The sequence below is a fragment of the Eucyclogobius newberryi genome, unplaced genomic scaffold, assembly GCF_026437365.1.
Source record: "Eucyclogobius newberryi isolate DKJ021-1_F unplaced genomic scaffold, fEucNew1.0.hap1 SCAF_12, whole genome shotgun sequence".
NCBI classification, from domain to species: domain Eukaryota; kingdom Metazoa; phylum Chordata; class Actinopteri; order Gobiiformes; family Gobiidae; genus Eucyclogobius; species Eucyclogobius newberryi.
The window spans coordinates 16,609,941-16,629,297 of record NW_027315746.1 but is presented as its reverse complement, the minus strand read 5'-3'; the positions used below and the strand labels follow the sequence as shown (position 1 = coordinate 16,629,297).

Below are 19,357 nucleotides of genomic sequence, written 5' to 3'. Positions count from 1 at the left end.
ACTGTCATTGCCCACGTGGGCGTTGAAGTCCCCCAGTAGAACAACGGAGTCCCCGGTCGGTGCACTGTCCAGTACCCCTCCCAAGGACTCCAAGAAGGCCGGGTACTCCGCACTGCTGTTCGGCCCGTAGGCCGCCACAACAGTGAGAGACCTGTCCCCCACCCGAAGGCGGAGGGACGTGACCCTCTCGTTCACCGGGGTAAACTCCAACACGTGGCGGCTGAGCTGAGGGGCTATCAGCAAGCCCACACCAGCCGGCCGCCTCTCCCCGCGGGCAACACCAGAGAAGTGGAGCGTCCAGCCCCTCTCGAGGAGATGGGTTCCAGAGCCCAAACTGTGCGTGGAGGTGAGGCCGACTATATCTAGTCAGTATCGCTCAACCTCCCGCACAAGCTCAGGCTCTTTCCCCCCCAGCGAGGTGACATTCCATGTCCCCAGAGTTAGTCTCTGTGTCTGGAGATCTGGTCGCCGAGGCCCCTGCCGTCGACTGCCGCCCAAATCTCTCTGCACCGGCCCCTTATGGATCCTCCTGCGGGAGTGCGGCCCCACGTCGCTCTTTCGGGCTGTGCCCGGCCGGGCCCCGTGGGGTAAGACCCGGCCACCAGGCGCTCGCCATGGAGCACCCATCCCAGGCCTGGCTCCAGGATGGGGCCCCGGTGATGCCGATCCGGGCGACGTAAACTGCCTTGTTCGTGTTGTCATCACTGTTTTCTTTCCATTCATTTATATATTTTTGTAATGTTTTTTTTTAGCTTAGTTCGTATACTAAACCAATACGTTTTCTGATCATGTTGATTTAAGTTGTGAAGGTCTTGAAAAACATTGTTGAGTCTTTGTCTCAGACACATTGATTGGTTGAACTTGCTGTGAGTGGAGAGAGGACAGTCACAGATGGGGGCAGTTCTTGAGGCTGGTGCTGCTGCATTGAGCCACTCCGGCTAATTGAGCGTCTGTGACAGCAGCCCCAGTGGGACAGTGGTGGTCCCTGTTAAAAGGGTCAGGACATACAAAGTGAAGCGTGATGTTTGTGAAGCAACTAAGCCAGAACCGCGTCTGCGTTCTCTCATGGGGCAAAAACAGAAGGAAAAAAAACTTCAAATGAAAAGGACAGGCTGATGTCACTGCCCCTGTGGTCAGAGCGACAATAGAAGATGTGTCAAACCAATTTCATTCACTGACATGATTGTACAAGGAAATAACATTAGGGTTCTAGTGTATTTTTTATTCATACTATTCATGCCATTGGGAATCACCGGGTCAATCGGAGGAAACAATGGGTCTACACAGCACACATCCTTCGTACATTACATTCTGAATTAAGTTTGTCAAACGAAAGCTATCCAAAACTATGGATGTTAATATATACTCTTGAATTTGAGTTTGTTTTTTACATTGTGACAGCACTAATCCGAACACCAACCAACACATTTTCAGATTTGCTTAACTTAACCACATTCCAGCTGTCACTATGTCACTAGTTACCTACAGGAGGTGGTCTTCAGTTCTGTTCTGGTGACATCGCTACACAAATGTATTGATTTATTCATGCTAATTGGCATATCCTCCTCCCATTTGCAGGAACTGTCTACTCTCCAGTGTGACGTTTGCATCCTGGTGTTCTCGGTCACTGACAGACGGAGTTTTCACCGCATCGCCCAGCTCCGCCTCCTCCTCCGGGAGTCCCAGCCCACCACACCAATCATCCTCGTGGGCAACAAGAGTGACCTGGTGCGCTCCCGGGAAATCAGCAGCGAGGGTAGGTACTGGGAGGGATGAGTGCATGTGCTCTCCCTCATGTAGTGTATTAAGCATATACTGCCAGCAAGGGACATAAAACCCCACGACATATTTATATTGCTTTATTGATTTTGGCACCTATGAGATGTTTTTAGGCAATAAGTAAACATTTTGTCCTCCGTTAGAACCAGGAAAATGAGCAAAGATATGATTGACATTTCCAAAACCAGATCACAGGGCATCTAAATACAGTGAAGAGAGAGCGTTAACTTTCGTCCATCATTGTCTCTGTCCTCAACAAGCCCCAGATCACTGGATTTAATAAGTCATTTGAACACCTGGTCTTTCCCCACATCAAGTCCTTCACCTCCCCCCTGCTGGACCCCCTGCAGTTCGCCTACAGAGCCAACAGGTCTGTATATGACGCCATCAACCTGATACTCCAATTCACGGATCAGAGACAGTGCGTGCAACTGGGGAAGAATGTCTCAGACACTCGGATTACCAGCACAGGATCGCCACAGGGCTGTGTACTTTCTCCCCTGTTCTTCCCCATGTACACAAGCTGCTGCACCTCCAGCCACTACGCTAAAACTAAAACTGATCAAGTTTGCAGTAGACACCACCCTCATCGGGCTAATCTCGGACGGGGATGAGTCATTCTACAGGAGGGAGGTGTTCTGGTGCAGCGGTAACAACATGGAGCTCAATGCCCAGAAGACAGTGGAGATGATCGTGGACTTCAAGAAAGTCCCCCCCCACTATGACAGACTCCCCCATCACCACTGCAGACTCCTTTTGCTTCCCTAACCCTAACCCTCGGCATCACCATCACCCAGGACCTCAAGCTCACCATCAGATGGTGCAGTTCTACACGGCCATCATTGAGTCCATCCTCACCTCCTTCGGCATCACCGTGTGGTACGCTGGAGCCACAGCCAGGGACAAACAGAGACTATAGCTCATTGCCCTCTGCTGAGAAGGTGATCGGCTGCAGACTTCCATCCCTGCAGGACCTGTACGTCTCCAGGACTCTGGGATGAACAGGTCGGATCACAGCCGATCCTTCTCACCCTGGACACGGACTATTTGAGCCACTCCCCTTAGGCAGGAGGCCACTCCCTTAGGCAGGAGGCCACTCCCCTCAGGCAGCAGGTTACGATCCATTCGGATCAGAACCTCCCGCCATAAGAACAGTTTCTTTCCCTCTGCCGTTGGACTCATGAACTCTCACTGCACTCTTCACTTTCTGCACTACATCTGTAAATTTAACTGTAAATTTTTGTTACATAGTAAGCCTATTTTTTATCTTATAGTAAATTTAAATAGTTTTTCTTCAATGCATGCCCTTTTTTATTCTATCAATCTTGTTTTTATTATTGTTTGTTGGATGTTGCACCATATCAACAAAGCAAGTTCCTATGTTTGTGAATTTTGTTGACACTGGCATTAGACCTTGTCTGATTCTGACAGCATATTGAGCAGGTGGACATATTTAACCCTCTTAATGTTGCTTTTTAGAAGTCTTGAATTATATTGGTTTGTTAACATGGCCTCAGTGTAATTATCTGAATAAATCAAATGCTAATGTAGCAAAAAGCATAGTTCCAGCTGTAGCGTGCGATAACTCATGTTTCCAGCCTCTTAACCTCTTGTTGTGTGTCTCGACCGTGTCATAAATCGTTCTCTCAGTCCACACTGTCTCCATTAGAAGGCCCCGGGGAGAATGTATGTTTGATCAGTGAAATCAATTTATGTGTTTACATTATCCAGGAATAAATGCTCAGCCGGGCCTCTCCTTATGGGCAAAGTGCAGCATCATTACTCACTCCAACAAATGACTGGTAATGCGCACTGCCAACTAAACATACTCACCTGAGAGGCTTTCAGTTGCTTTGATTATTCTAACAGATTCAAATAATAACTTTGACATTGAACAAAAGTAAATGGCTTGTATTCATTTGTAAAACTTATGTTGGCACTGATATGAGTTGATTCTCCGTCCCTGCCATGGGACCATCTGTGTTTGGGAGAGAACTTGAAAGTTTGCTTTGAATTATCAAGATTTTAATTAGATTGTTTAATAATCTCTTGGCTTAGTGTCTCGATCTTTTTTTTTGTTTTGTTGAGGCAACGTGCCTCATTTTGTAAATGTGTGGTGTTGATTCATCATTGATAATGTGGGATATCTGTAAGTGTTTTAAATGGCACATTTTTGTCGATCACAATCCAACTCTCAGGTCATTTGATGGATTTTAAGATTGTTTGTTTCACAACATCATCAATAGGAATAAGTATACGCTTTAGGTTTTAATAATATTTTTCAGTACATGTTTTTTATGATTAGTATTTAATCTTTGATGCATTTGGCTCCCTTAATCAATATCGATACTAAATATTATCAAACATAGATAATCATTTTGAAGTATGATAGTAAAAAAAAAAATCACATTAACAAGATAAAATTGTGTCCTTTCCTTTTAGTTTAAAAAGATCATGAGCTTGAGCAGAACTAGTATAAGACCACATGGTAACACAAAGAAAGCACTATTATTTCGTGTATGGGTAAAAAAAAAAAAAGTATTAGTAAAATTAGTAGTACTTTAAGTAAAAGTATTATATCAGAATGCAGTATCAAAATAGACATCAAGATCCAAGTCTATTTCTTTGTATAAAAATGCTAGTATGGTGACAATGCTAATTATGACAAAGACACTACAGTTTCTCTCCATTATTGTGTCTTATGCTTTATTCCCTGTCTTAACGTGTCGGTGTCGTCCCTCATTCGTCCAGGAGTGTTCCATTGTAGAAAAAGGTTCAGTTGTAGTCATCTGGACTCAGTTTAGAAAAAAATGGCGAGGTAGAGGTCCAGGACATTCGGATGCTAATCAGGTCCTCAGGGTGAGTGAGCCAGGGACACACAAAAACAAAGGGGAGACTAATAGCCCATTAAAGGGCTGATAGTAAACAAAAGGCTAGCCTGTTAGAAAACAAAGAGGTGTAAGTTTCTGTTGAAACAAACATTTTTTTCTACTGCAGGAGGGCCCGCCCGATGGGCTGGACTTACCACAGAATAGAGTAAATATCTGAGTTTCCGGCCTAAATTTGCTTATTAACAATGACTCTTGGATGAGAGTCGAAACGTCCGTTTTTTTCTAAACTAAGACCAGATGACTACAACTGAACCTTTTTTCTTCAATACTGTCTTAACATGTAAAGTCTTCACCTAATCTCTTTATCCAAACATCTATTTATGCATTCAAGCCCTCAAACCCAAAGCCCCTCAGTAACAGTCAGTTTGGATTAAAATGCTGATTTGCCATTCTGCTCAGCGTTTAGCTCTCCAGTCTTTGTACCTTTTCAATGCCTTCACAAAGCTGGCCAAATATTGTATGAGCGAAAAAGAAAATCTGCTCCATTCTGAATTTATGCATAGCCAAAAATCCCCACGGGTCAGGTCGGCGATAACATAACTGGACTTTATGAGGGGAGTTTATGAAGGCTAAGCAGGGCAGCGCATGAATGTTTAAGAGATAGAATAAAAGGCGATTGACTAAAAGGTTTGGCATCCGACTTTGGCAGCCTCTACCCACTATATTCAAACCTGTTTACTGGCTTCTTCCATTACACACACATTGCTAGTCGAGACACAGCTTTTGATAGAGCTGCTGAACCGTAGCGCTAATACTCTATCTCATCCACTCAAGGTGCTCTGGCGCATTGTGTGGCTTGGATTATCTGGCTCTTACAGGTCTAACAGGCTGCTCTGACAACCATAATGTATGTTTGTGGTCGCCATAGGGGTACAATAGTAGGTATGGCCAGTGTACGTCTTCACACGGGCAGAAACACAGCCTGCCCTATCGCTCCATCCTCTCCTGTCAGTGTTGGCGAGGCGGGTGAGTGAGGGGAGATAAGAGTCAAGTGACAAAGACGGGCCAAATGAATGGTTTGTGTGACTGTGTGTAGTTGTCCTTGAAAGAGTGAGTTTTCACAGAGGGAAATTCAAAAGGTTTTGGCTGTGTTACTAATCAGAAATAACCAATTTATCTTGCTGGCAAGGTGATAAAGATCCTTTTTTGGCTGTCAAACAGATAGGTCAGGATGTATCAAAATTTGGTATGAAGGTGCATTGTTTACAGAAAGTATGTTCATGTAAACAGGTAATTCATTATTAACTTGTAGATGATTATTAACTTGGATTCCCCCCCTTTTAATTATCAAATAGGAAGGTGTAAGGCAGAGTAAATGGTGAAAGGTTAGGTTTTTGGCAGTTCAATCTAAGCTTTAACATTGCACACTGTTCTTTTGTTCTTGGACAAGACACTTGTCCAAACCCGTCTTGGCAGGTGAGGGCAGTGATTGGTGGTCAGAGCTGTCAATGGCACATATTGGCCTGTTTCTGAGATTCAGGGCTGGTGGTTACTGAGTTTGAGTGAATAATGAATGATGTCGAATGAATAATGAAAATGTTCTTCTTAAAAAGCCTTATTTTATAAGACTGAAAAAATATTATCATTGTTTGCATTACAAGGACAGACTTAGAATCATATCAAATTGAGAACAATGTGTATTTGGTACAATTTAAAACACATTATAAACTACTGATGTTCTTCCCAGGGCAAATGTATAAAATATATTTGTTTGAAGCACTTGGAAAATGTCTCTTTTTGAGTTGAAACTGTGTCCCACTTTCTCAACTAAAGAATGTATTCAAAAGTGGGTTATGTAGGACAGAATATTTCTTGAATTTGGGTTAAACGCTTGGCTAATTTGTCATAGCAACGACAGTGAGCATAACTTCTATCCAAAGACGTTTCGTGCTGTGGTGAAGTAAAACCCACAGTTTGGAGTCCGCTCTAGTTTGCATTGTTTCCCGCTAAACCGAAGCAGCAAGTGTATAATTTACTTTCACGGGTGCCTAGACTACTGCCCTCTCCTCTCGTATCCTGTTTGTATCTGATGACGTGAGAGGAGCAGGAGGAGGCGGGGAAAAAGCCACCAAAGACATCGCTACTCAGCAGTTTCTCTCCCTGGATAAACTTGGAAGCATTGGTTGCGGTCAGCAGTATGGAAATGCAGTCTTCCCAGGGCGTCTGACAAGGATGTTCTTATGTTCTCTTCAGATGGATGGGAAGTATTCTTCTTGATATGTGAGCCTGACAGAGGACCCTGACTGGCCCGTCCCGATCGTTAACATCCCCCTACAGCCGTAAAGTCGATTTCCTTCCCAACATGCACCGTGACACTTTTATACCGCTGTCTCTCACCTTTACCCCAGTGTACAGGCTAATATACACGCAGCACGCCAAGTGATGGCAGTGCTGCTGACAGTGTGAACACATTTATCATGGGCTCAATACAACTGTAGTGGCCTCTTTGGGCTGTGATTAAAATAAACTGACCCCGGTTTGCTTAGTCAGCTTTTTCCTCGTCTCATTTATCCTATAGTTTCACATGACTCTTTACTCACCGTGGTGCTGTATTGTACTGTCTATATAAGTGTGACATTACAAGAAAAGACGAGTCAGTAATAAAAGCAAAGTTAGTTAGTTAGTTTGCACTCTGGGATGAACATGCAGTCAGTTTGACAATGTTCTTGATGTGAGGCGAGTGGTGAATGTAACAATGCCACAGCTTTAAGTTATTATTGAGTTATTAATTATCATCATGTGATGTTGTAATCTTTTCACATCCAACTTCCTCATCCATTTGCAAGGGAATGTCAATTGAATTGAAATATCGTGTTACTCTTGCTCTCTCCCCGTGTCCTTTTTATCGAGTCACGTGTCCCCAAGCACTTTTTTTAGAATTCAATTCACTCTGTCAGAGGTATTAAAGTAAACTCGGTTGATCTGCTTTGGGACCGGTCTTTTTCTCCTCTCGGTCGAACTTCGTCCAATATTGTATTAAGAGGCACAGCAGCGGAGACTGTATCATGGCCCAGATCAAATCTAAACCAGGCAGGGACACAGGTGGAGGGAGGTGTTTGCACTTGACAGATTTAGATTATTTTCAATTGCTACAAGCGTCAAAACATTGCGCTTTTGTATATTTTTTGTGTGAATTAATTCCTATTTCTTACTGATTGCGCACATTTTCCCCTTTAGTGGAGCAAAGGACACCTGCACAGATAAAAATAGCTTTCCAACTTTTAATATATTTCCCATTTGGCTTGAAACAAGATGCGCTGAAGATTGCCGTTTACATAATACCGCCATGTTCTTGTCTAAACCCTTCAAGACAAGCAGTTGCAGTACTAATTGCCTGCTCACAAGCGTTGCAACAAGATGATGCAATTAGTCATGGTCAAATGCAGAAAAAGAAAAAAGTTATTTCTATTAGTTTCATAAGCTGTCTATTGTATTTGTGAAAAACCCAAATATTTATTGTATAAATCTCAAAATTACATTAGAGGTTATGCACATGAAGATTTAGGACTATTGGCCAAAATCACAGGATATCATCCAAAAATGACCCTGATTAGATTTATCATTTTGCATAAAACATCATTTTATCACCCAGATGCCCTCCCTGACACATCCCAGACAGCTGCACTGCTTGTTTCCTGATGTGGTTGAATTAGAATGTAACGTATAAAGCTTTTGTATACGTCAGAGGGACTTACTATAAGCGTGGATGTTGTGGTTTTGTGGCATTTCTCTAAGCACTTATTATTTTGGATACTACAATAATTCCCCCTGTCATACACTGAATTCATCGGTGTAAAAAACATTCCCGCTTTGACCTCATTTTGCAGTAATTTCCTCCGAAACGTGAACGTTTTTGTGCCGCTCTTTTGAATGCAAATTGGACATTTTCCGTTTGATTCCTGCTGTTTAGTTCCATACAGCAGGAGCAATTCTAAAGCAAAGGCACAAGAATAAAAAGTCGATTTGACATGACAATGAGGCTTTATGTGTCTGCTCCTCTTATCGTCGGGGCGTGTGTGATCAGAGACTGTCACTCTGTCAACAACACGTTTAGTCACCTGTCTGTGTCCACCGCAGTCAGATAGAAGCCATTACCACGAGACAACAGCAGGGGACGGACGGGCGCTTCTTTCATCCGTCGCAATTGTTTGATTGATTCGGATTTGTGGACCATCCAGTCGTCTTCAGATAATAAGTGTCATTACAAAATTGTCTTTATTATGAGTAATTCACCTACTGATTTGTTTGCAGTTACTTATTTTATTTGAAACATTGTAGTGGTTGTATTGGATATGTTACGTTTGTTTAAGTTTTTTTAGTAACTAAGATAGGTACTAGGGGCTATGTGAAAAAAATATATAATAATAATGATTTTCCTCATATTCATCGATCTCTGTTTTTGATTCCAATTTATTTGTGTTATTGGAAAGAATGAATTAATATTGAGATTTCCTGAATTTAAACGATTACAGGCTTTCAATTATTGACATTTTATACAAGAAATAGACAAATATCTAATAGACAAATATCTAAACTCTGCTCACCACATGCTTTTACTGACTGAGGATCGGGTGTGGGCTTGATTAAATAGAGCAAAGCTGATTATTGACAATTAGTATGACTGAATCTTGATGTTGATTAAAATGTGATTAATTACACAGATATATGAATCACAAGTTGGCTAACAGACTTTGATTAAACTGGCTGCAACAATTAATCTGAATCATCTTGTCTAGTCAGCTATAAAAAGAATCTTTATCTGGAGTACTGACTCTAAAACTCATACCAGAAGACCTTTTTAACAAAGACGTATGCATTATTCCTATTTTCTTTTTAATCAATGCACTTTATATCCAAAAGCTAAATATCAGGCACTCACATTTTATCTTGTTTTTTAATGTATCTGTCCCACGTGAAATAAAGGCTTTTTATATTTGTTTTCAAGTGAGTGCCTGATATTTATCTTTTGGATATGAACAGTACCCTTTGTACCCAGTAGCTCCGGACCTCCGCTGTTTTTGTTTTTTTCGAATGAAACGCTTCTCCATCCAGCTTTTAGTCAGAAATGATTATTTGTTGCAGCTATTATTACTATTTTTGAGCTGCATATTCATTTTCTTTATTTTATAAAGGTGCTTCTTTACTGTCCATATTTTAATTGCTTTGGCTTAGCTCAGTTTAGGGCTGTGCAATCAAACTCTTATCAAGATTGAAGTTCAGTCCATTCAAATCCAACATTATTTGTATAGCTTTTTTTAATAGGAAAGTTTACAAATTGCTGCACATAATCGCTTTGTAAGACAAAATAATGAAGTAATTTCTAATGGTCAATTATACTTGACTTGTCTTTTTAATACAGCGCTATCGCTCAGTAAATGCATGTGGTTTAGAGTTTGGAATTTGTCAGTTTCTTATGTTAAATGGCCATGATTTTTTTTTTTATGTTCAGGAAATAACAACAACAAAATCAAGTTGAGAATATTGTGAATGTTGTATTGCCCAGCCATAACTAAACTCCCATGATTGACTCGTTTGAAGTGTAACCGAAGCCTTGTCTTTCTCGTGGCAGAGGCCCAGTCCAGTGCCATGATGTTCGACTGCCTTTACCTGGAGCTGTCGGCCTCTCTGGAGCACGGCACCACCGAGCTGCTGGAGGCCGCTGTTCGGACCGCCCGGGGGGACTGCGTAGGACCGGGCTGGACAGACGGAGATCCCGGGTCCGGGCGCAGGGAGAGCCTCACCAGCCGGGCCAAGCGCTTCCTGGCCGGACTGGTCCCCAGGTCGTACTGCAGAGAGCGGGACAGAGACAGGGGGCGCTACAGGGAGATGAGCCGTCACCGCGGCAGCAAGATCTTCAGACAGAAGTCGCGCTCCTGCCACGACCTCAGCTCACTGTGACGAAACGCACAAGAAGAAGTAACAAGAGACTTATTACGATACCGCAACATGAACTGAAGAAGAAAATAGGCTTGAACTATTAGGTAAAAGTCACGTAGTACATCTACCGATCGTTAACATCATGACCACTCGTTGTCATGACATTATATGATGATTATTATCGAGTGGGGTTTACAATATTTGGTCTTTTTTGGTACTTTTGTCTAATAAGTGGCTGCAGTCCTTCTGTTCTGATAGAATAATGTCAGATGCACTGCAGTTTATAGCAGTATAAGATTTCACATTGGTGATCATAATGGTATGCATCGTCAACAATTTACTGATAAATCAACTGACAATATTATGTGTTACGTAAAATTTACATAACATGTTGCACTGCTGAATTGCAAAGTACAACCTCCATCTTTTCTGTACAGTTTATGGTGCATACATAGAGGGGAAATATTCACGTAGTTTTGTATTAAGTAAAATAGCATTTAAAAAATGAGAGATAAAGCAGTCACAACATTGGCATCCTTTAACCACTTTGATGAAAAAAGTAGGCCACGGTTTGGGCAATAAGCGGTAAACAATAGGAGCTGATTCTTCTTCTCGGTTTGAATCGGTAATTACATACTTGACGGGATTGAACAGGGGCTGGTGGGCACAAATTAAACACTCTAGTAGCACGCACTGATTACTTAGAGAATAAAGAACATATACCTGCCGTAGATCTGTTTTATAGCATGCCAAGTAGAAGATGACCATGTAGTTTTTACAATTAATACTGGACTAACTGCACCTCAGTGGCCAGTAAAGCTAATGCACAATCTAGCTAGTGTCGCTCTAGCAATGCCATGTTACAGGCAAATCCCTTTATAAACAATGATGCCCTCCTCTTTGTGCATTTCTCAACCACACATTTTCCACTTATCACCACCAACAATTCATATTTTTTACCAATTACGCGCCAAGCCATATCTTTGCTGGCCATAAGGAACCCTTTACTGGAGGTGGAGGAGCACGGATAACGCCCGCATGGCGACAAAGACATTCAATTCTTTTTTTCTGAGCACAGGATTTTTCCAGATCTCACAAGGAAATGCTAAAAAACCTTATCTACCTGTTTATTTTTTGGGACTGGATGGGCGCTTGTGTGTCTGTGGGGGCTGGACGCACAGGTGAATGCACATTAGTGACTGGAAACACATCTTCAAGCGTGGCAGTGTCTCCGAACATTTTCATGAATTTGTCACTGTCGACTGAGCACTCTTGTCTATCCACAGAGAATAAATTACTTTTGTTCAACATTCTGAATAAGTGTCTTGTTTTATTATAGAAATATAAATTGGGAAAATGTGGGGAGTGCGGCTGATCGTCGCCGAAGGCTCGAGTGGCGGGTCGTCAGATGACTCAAGGCTCCCAAGACTCTTGCTCCATTTAGGGCCCTGCAGTAAAAACATGCTGCGTCGACACAATTTGGTTGTGAGGAAATATCAGGTCAGAAAAAGAATCTGCTCAATATCAACTTTCCCAGTCTCACTTTACAAAGGAACAAGGTTCTGTTTATTAAAAATGTAATTCAGTATTTTTCTTAGATAATGCAAAACAGTGTTTAGTTTGATTTAGGTCAAAGTGGTTCTTGTTAGATAAGATAAGATAAGATAAGATATTCCTTTATTGTCCCACATTAGTATTGTTTTCCCGGCGATGTTCCATTGCATGGCATTAAACGTGATTTTATAGCAAACAAGCATTTTTTTCAGACCTGTAACTTGCCTCAATTGACATAAGTTTAATGCTGTACTTTGGAACATAGACAAAGCAATAAAATCTCCAGAGGAAAATAAGTGGCATGCCATCCACTGGTTACTGTTGTAGTGTTTTTCCTGAGGCTGATTTAAATTACAGGGTGACATATGAAATTACAGGTTTAATTGTGGAAAAACAGTAACTTACGAAGCTTTAGCCTCTTTAGGAACAAAATAGTAGGTCCGAAATTGAGCGGCAGAGGTCTTTGTTCTCTGGTTTTCTTTGATAAAAGGGTGAAACGGTGAGAAGCAGGGAGGCTTGGTTCCTGAACCACAGGCTTTTGCTGTGAAGGTCGGCAGTTTTGCCTGGGTTTCAGAGAACAACCAGCGACCAAGCCTTTGAAAAACAGCCCAAAACAAGCAACAGATCGACTAAAACAAGACAAAAAAAAAAAAAAAAGCTTTCTGCCTTTGAAAGCCAATTAACGCGTTTTATTGTCTTTACAAATCCTATTTGTAGTTCCTATTGAGTATTTGTATTTACTCTGCTGGGCTGATAGCGCAGCCCTCTGTGTGGCTTGGGGAAGTTCCACTGGCAGCTTTAGACTTTGTTCTTCATAGTTATGGTTGCATCGCAGTCATTTTAAATTATGTCCAAGCAATAGCCTTATACAGTTAAAGTGCTCCTAGGGCACCATTAAACAAACAATAGTATTCTATATACAGCTCAACAATTTGAGTAAAATTAAATGAAATTGCTTTATGGTAACCGCACTTAGCAATAGCATAACATAATTATACATTACAGCAACATTTTTCCTCAGTACTGATGTGAGGGTGTGCACTTTGGTAAATTTGTCTAGGCCCAAAATGCGAGGATTAGATAACAGGATGCGGGCATCTATTCTCTGAGGATGTTCCCAATCTGCAGTGTTCTGGCAACAGAAAAACGTATCTGAAGTTAAAGCAAGGAATAGATGGGAATTGTCTCATTTATCACAATACAATGATAAAACAACCTTTATTTGTCCCACAATGGGGAAATTCTAGTGTTCCAACACAAATTAGGCACAGAAGTGTTATAATAAAAACAGACAACTAAGAAAAAAAATTCTTATGAATTCTTAATAATAATAACACTCTTATTTACAGCTGTTATATGGACAGAAAATATTGCGACAGGGATGATTGACATTATGTCACAGTATTGCACATGATTGTGACAGTATTACACATGATTATGAAGCTGAATGACACATGTTCAGTACTAACAGTGTTTGTTGTAGAGTCTGACAGCAGCAGGAAGGAAAGACCTGCGAAACCTTTCCTTCACACAACGAGGATGGATCAGTCTGTCACTGAAGCTGCTCTCCAGAGCGGACAAAGTGTCCTGCAGGGGGTGGGACTCATGGTCCAGCATAGTAAGATAAGATAAGATAAGATAATCCTTTATTGTCCCACATGGGGAAATTGCATTGTTGCAACGCAGGTAGATACAGAGGAAAAGAACAGATCACTTATAGGAAGTTTGAAAAACACTCTCAATAGAAGATCTCCAATAAACAAAAACTCCTATAGACAAAACCTCCCATTTCCCAACAAGGGATGGAGGAGAAAAATAATAAAGATAAAAACAAAATATAGCCGCAAGCGGCAATGATCGGCCCTCGCCACACCGCCGCCACACCGCCGCCACGCCGCAAGAGGAGGGGGCGCTAACGCGCCCCAATTGTCCTTTTATTACGCCTACTGCTGAATCTGTGACGCTGTCACATCTTCTCCCCTTTGTTTTACCATCAAAAAGCTATTTTATTTTGAATTCTTGGCAAAATGTGCGGCTTTGCCGCACAGACACCGTGACTCTTTGAATGAAAATGTGGATAACTTTTGATGGTCCTGAAGATGAGTCTCACCAAATTTCAGGTTAATATGTCTAACGCCCTGGGAGGAGTTTGTGAAAGTCTAAAGTGTAAACATGTTCTGGCGAATTCCCCATTGGAATAACATGAAAGGTTTCGGTCATCGTTACGGCAACGCCATAACAATTATGACATGGGTCTCATTGACTTTTTTGATGGGGATGCCAAAATTGAGTTGTGTGTCAAATTTCATATAATTTCGCAAAACTAAACATTTAACCTCCATATAAAATCTGTAGGGGGTGCTGTGGCGCCAAATGAATTTATTTCACTTCAAGTAGGTTTAGGGCAAAGAGTTTAACAACTGATTCTAATTTGACGCAATTCAGACTTTATCTGCGCAAACGGCAGAAATTTTAAATATGGGAGATTTCTGAAATTCTAGCTACAGTTTGCGGCTTCGCCGCACAGAGACCGTGAGAGGTATCAATGTCATTTGGATAACTTTTGATGTCCCACTCCTCAGTAGCATTTTCACCAAATTTCAGCTTTTTAGGGCCAACGCCCTGGGAGGAGTTCGTAAAAGTACGACGTTTGGAAAAACTCCGAAGTCATGTTTAGCCATTTTTTAAGCAATATGGCCGACATTTGGTTGGGCGGACGGTGTTGCCGTAATAATATTTTTTACTTCTCTTGTCACCATCTACCTCGGCGCCAAATTTCCTGATTCTACGATCAGATTTTTTTTGGGTCATTTCCCATCTCTCAATGCATTTTTGGTACATTTGGGGGCGCTGACGCGCCAATTTTTTTTATTTTAGAAAAGGGAAATAGCCAGAATGTAGAGAGGCACGATTTTTAGAGGTGTGAACATTTTTGTGACTTTTCGTCAATGTTCACTGGGTGAAAAATAGGGGGGTTGGTCCCGAGAAGAAGAAGAAGAAGAAGAAAGAATTAAAGCCGCAAGCGGCATCCAACGGCCCTCGCGGGCCGCCGGCCTTCCGACTCTGCTCTCTGCATTTTACAGAGTTTGCGCTAACGCAATTGTCTAAGAACTAAGACAGCGACACATTGGACATGTACAATGCTGTGCTTAACCAGTGCAAATGAACACAAATGTTGGTCAAATGTGCAGCTCCAGCGCACAGAGACCGTGACACTTGGAATAAAAATATGGATAACTTTTGATGCTCCGCTTGTGTAGATTATTTTCCCCAAATATGAGCTTGATGGAGCTATTGCCCACAGAGGAGTTTGTTAAAGTGTGAAGCATAAATGTGAACATTTCAAGGATTTGGCGTTTTTCCCATTTGTGACATATATTTGCGGCTCTACCGCACAGAGACCCTAGTACTTAAAATCAAAATATGCATAACTTTTGATGCCCCGCTTGTGTAGATGATTCTCCCCAAATATGAACTTGATCGGGTAATCGCCCTAGGAGGAGTTTGTTAAAGTGTGAAGTGTAAAAATGTGGTCATTTGAGAGATTTTGCGGTTTCCCCATAGGGATGACATGGGATGTTTCTGTCATCGCTACGGCTACGCTTTACCAAATATGACTTTGGCTCCCATACTTTTAATTTGGGGATGGCAAATGAGAATTGTGTGCAAAATATCATGTCATTTGGAAAAAACTCTTGTTTATAGGCCACTCTGAAGGCCAAATAGTCCAAATTCTGTGAAAAGTTTGCGGCTCAGCTGCACAGAGACCGTAAATGTTATCCATAAAATTTGAATAACTTTAGATGCCCCACTTGTCTAGAGGAGGTACACCGATTTTGAGATTGGTGGGCCAAACGCACTAGGAGGAGTTTGTTAAAGTGTGAAGCGTAAATGTGAACATTTCAAGGATTTGGCGTTTTTCCCATTTGTGACAGTATATTTGCAGCTCCACGGCACAGAGACCGTAGCACTTAAAATCAAAATATTGATAACTTTTGATGCCCCATTTGTGTAGATGATTTCCCCAAATATGAGCTTGATCGGGCTTCGCGGTCGTCATCTCAATGTAAAGTGCTCGTTTAGTGCGCACTTTTGCACGGGCTTCGCCCGTTTACAACGGTAATGTTCCATTTTCCTACTACTAATTAGTATGCACGGGGCGTGCGTGAGTGGAGGAGTGCGTTAGTGAGTGTTTGGAAGTGGGCGAGCGCTTCGCGCTCGATTTCGTGCACTCTCTCAATGTCCCGTCCCTGGATGTTCACTGGTGAGGGGGCAGTAGAGTGGCGTCTGCAGAAGGCCACCACTATCTCCTGGTCTTCCCCGAGTTGATGAGGAGTCATCAGAGAACTTCTGCAGGACACAGCGGTCCGTTTGGTGTCCCTCAGGAGCAGCGGCTGGATGCTGTTGAAGGCGCTGTTGATGCTACAATTTGTATAGAAGTCCTTCATGTTTAGCGACTAGTTGTAGTAATGTATGACGTAATAATACGTAATAATATACAATAAAATTAACAAACAACCCCTAGAAGGTTTGAATCAGAGCAATTACAACTAAACCAGCCTCCAGACACACACAAGTGTGTGCAAGGCTGAGGGATATAACAAAGAGCACTGGCTTAGAATATGGCCTTTTATTGTTGGACTTTGTACATCGTTTCTGAAGGACTTATTGCTCCACTTTCAAGGCCAGCTTAAGTAAAGCTGAAAGTATGTGAAAAATAACGTATCTTCATCAATTTTTTTTTATTATATTATAATAAAAAAAAATTAATAATTGGTAAATATCTGAGCAATGACAAGTCTGTCTTTGCCAATCGGATTTGATCCAACAGTACATATATTGTTTTTCATTCTACAAATCTGTCAGAATCTGTCTCAGAAGCACACAAACCTACTTAAAATGCACTACGTAACTTTGGTGGTGGATAGAGTGTGCCACCTGCTCGCTGTAAGTAGCCCTGGTCCTAATGCATCTGCAGTGAGTGCAGCGGGGACACAGGAAGGCTCTGGAGAGAAGGGGAACTGGCCGAGACACAGAGGAGAGAGAGAGAGACGAGGACAGAGGATGCTTTGAGGAGGCGTGGTTGCTGGGAGACTGTTGTCAAGGAGACGAGGAGTCCTAAAGTCTTTTCACATCTCCACCAATGTCCTATGTTTGTGTTGGTTTTGTTTTCCAGGAGGAGGCTCTTTTTGTCAGTTAATGCTTCGGGAGATCAAAGGACATCAAAGAAATCAGAAAACAGCAAAAATTAGAAAATATTGTTACATACATAAAGAAACAAGACTCCCTACGCCACAGTTCCAAAATCAGGGGTACAAGGAAAAACACATTTAAGTTCAAGTTTATGAGTACTTGAGACTAAAAACATCAGGAGCCACTGGCCTAAAATATGAAATGAGATATGCACACACAGGCAATTCACCTCATGCTAAATGAACGCGTTCTTGGGTAAAGGATAGAGTTGTAAAACAGATTTTTGCAGATGTTTTTAAACTTCCACCAGGTATGAGCCGGTGTCAGCCTGAGCATTTACCCCACAACAACTGAAACTGATGTCGTCGTTTCTGCTGCGTGCCGGAACCATTTTCTTCTATAAATTGTTCAATCATTTATATCATTATTTTGACATGGTAAATTGTATCACATTTATACAACCACAAACTCTACTATGTGAACTATGCAACTTTTTACATTTACATCTCCTTGGGAACAAGCGGGTCACACCATATGGGAAAATTACAGGTCAGATGTCTGAAGAGGCAACCCCGATCTCAGTGAGAATGCATGTTTTTCAAAATATTTTTAGCGATAGAAAAAAATGATGTCACCGACGACACACAGCAATAAAACAACAACAAAGTGCTTTAGTTTCCCCACAATTTCAAACACAGATAACTTTAGACATGCAGATTTTCCAGCTGTATTAGTCAAAGCCTGCTATCTTGGTCGAACATTTGAAAATGGTGTATCAGCTCAGCCTCGGGCACGATGGAGGTCACTGGATTTGTCAATCTCTTGCTGTGTCCTGATATCAAGTGGGAGAGAAATAAGTGCTCAAAATTAGCAGGGATTCCATGTGATTCGTTATCAAGCAGCAAGCTTTATTGTAGCCTGAAGGTCATTGTTTCTCTGTTTAGTCTCCAGAGTAAACACTGCTATTATAATCCAGAGCATACTGTACAACAAAGGAACAGAGAGCAGCCTGCCTGGAAATCACATTCGCAATGTTGCATATGTAATTAGTAAATGTTTGGTAAATGCTTTAGTGGAAACCAGGCAAAGGCAGCACACGATTTAAACCTTCTTTGTTGGATTTATGTAGAGCATTCTAATCAAAGCAATGACATCGTTCCACCAGAAAAGTTACACAATGCATCTTTAAATCCCAGAAAATATGTGCCTGTCCCCAAAATAAGATAAGATAAGATAATCCTTTATTGTCCACACATTGGGAAATTTCATTGTTGCAATGCAGGTAGATACAGAGGTAGATACAGAGGAAAAGAACAGATCACTTATAGGAAGTAAATAAAAAATGGAAATAAAGAAAGAAAGAAAGAAAGATAAATCGAATAAGTTTAGAATTTGTACTTGTATAATATATGAGCAATATGACCCATTCCACATCCTCTTGTGACCCACACAAGAGGATGTTTTTTCTCGATTTCTTGAGCTAGAGGTATCCAAGGAAACGCACCCTGACAATGAACGTTTAAATTCCATATAGACACTTTATAAACTTGAGAGGACTGACCACTTTTGAAGCTGTACTCATGTCAAAAGAAATCTGATTGAAAACTTCATTGTAATTGGATGTCCGATGATTCAAAAAAAAGTTAGGTTGGCATGCCAAGATGAAAATACCTGGAACTAACTATGTTTGCTATATCCCTGGTTGGGTTTTGGAGTCACTGAAGCGCGTTGTGAAGACAGATTGAGAGATCCCACTGAGGTGAGTGAGTCACCCTTGCATCCCTCTAATATGTGAAAGAGCAAACCAATTTTAAATGTTTGGAAATGTAACGCAACAGTTAACCTGGACAACTCAAAATGTCCACCCACAATGTGCTCTGAAAGGCCCTATCACTAGAAAATCGGGCATTTAAGAGGATCAAAACTTAGATCAAACATTCTTTTGATGAGAAGTCTGATTTTTCAGTCTTTATAATAGATGCCAGGCTTGAAACCACAAAATTCCATGTAAGACCAATTGTAACTTTAACCATTATTACTACTTGCCTAAACTTAAACCCTAC

The 19,357-nt window shown here is 41.5% G+C and overlaps 1 protein-coding gene across 1 annotated transcript in view; it reads left to right on the top strand.

Moving 5' to 3' along the window:
* Nucleotides 1–10,623, top strand: part of rem2 (RAS (RAD and GEM)-like GTP binding 2) — a 31,201-nt gene extending 20,578 nt beyond the window's left edge. The window contains exons 4-5 of the mRNA XM_072440971.1: nucleotides 1,579–1,756; nucleotides 10,240–10,623. Coding sequence (XP_072297072.1) covers nucleotides 1,579–1,756; nucleotides 10,240–10,568 — 507 coding nt within the window. The 3' untranslated portion in view covers nucleotides 10,569–10,623. The remainder of the gene's footprint in view (nucleotides 1–1,578; nucleotides 1,757–10,239) is intronic.
* Nucleotides 10,624–19,357: the final 8,734 nt, after the last annotated feature.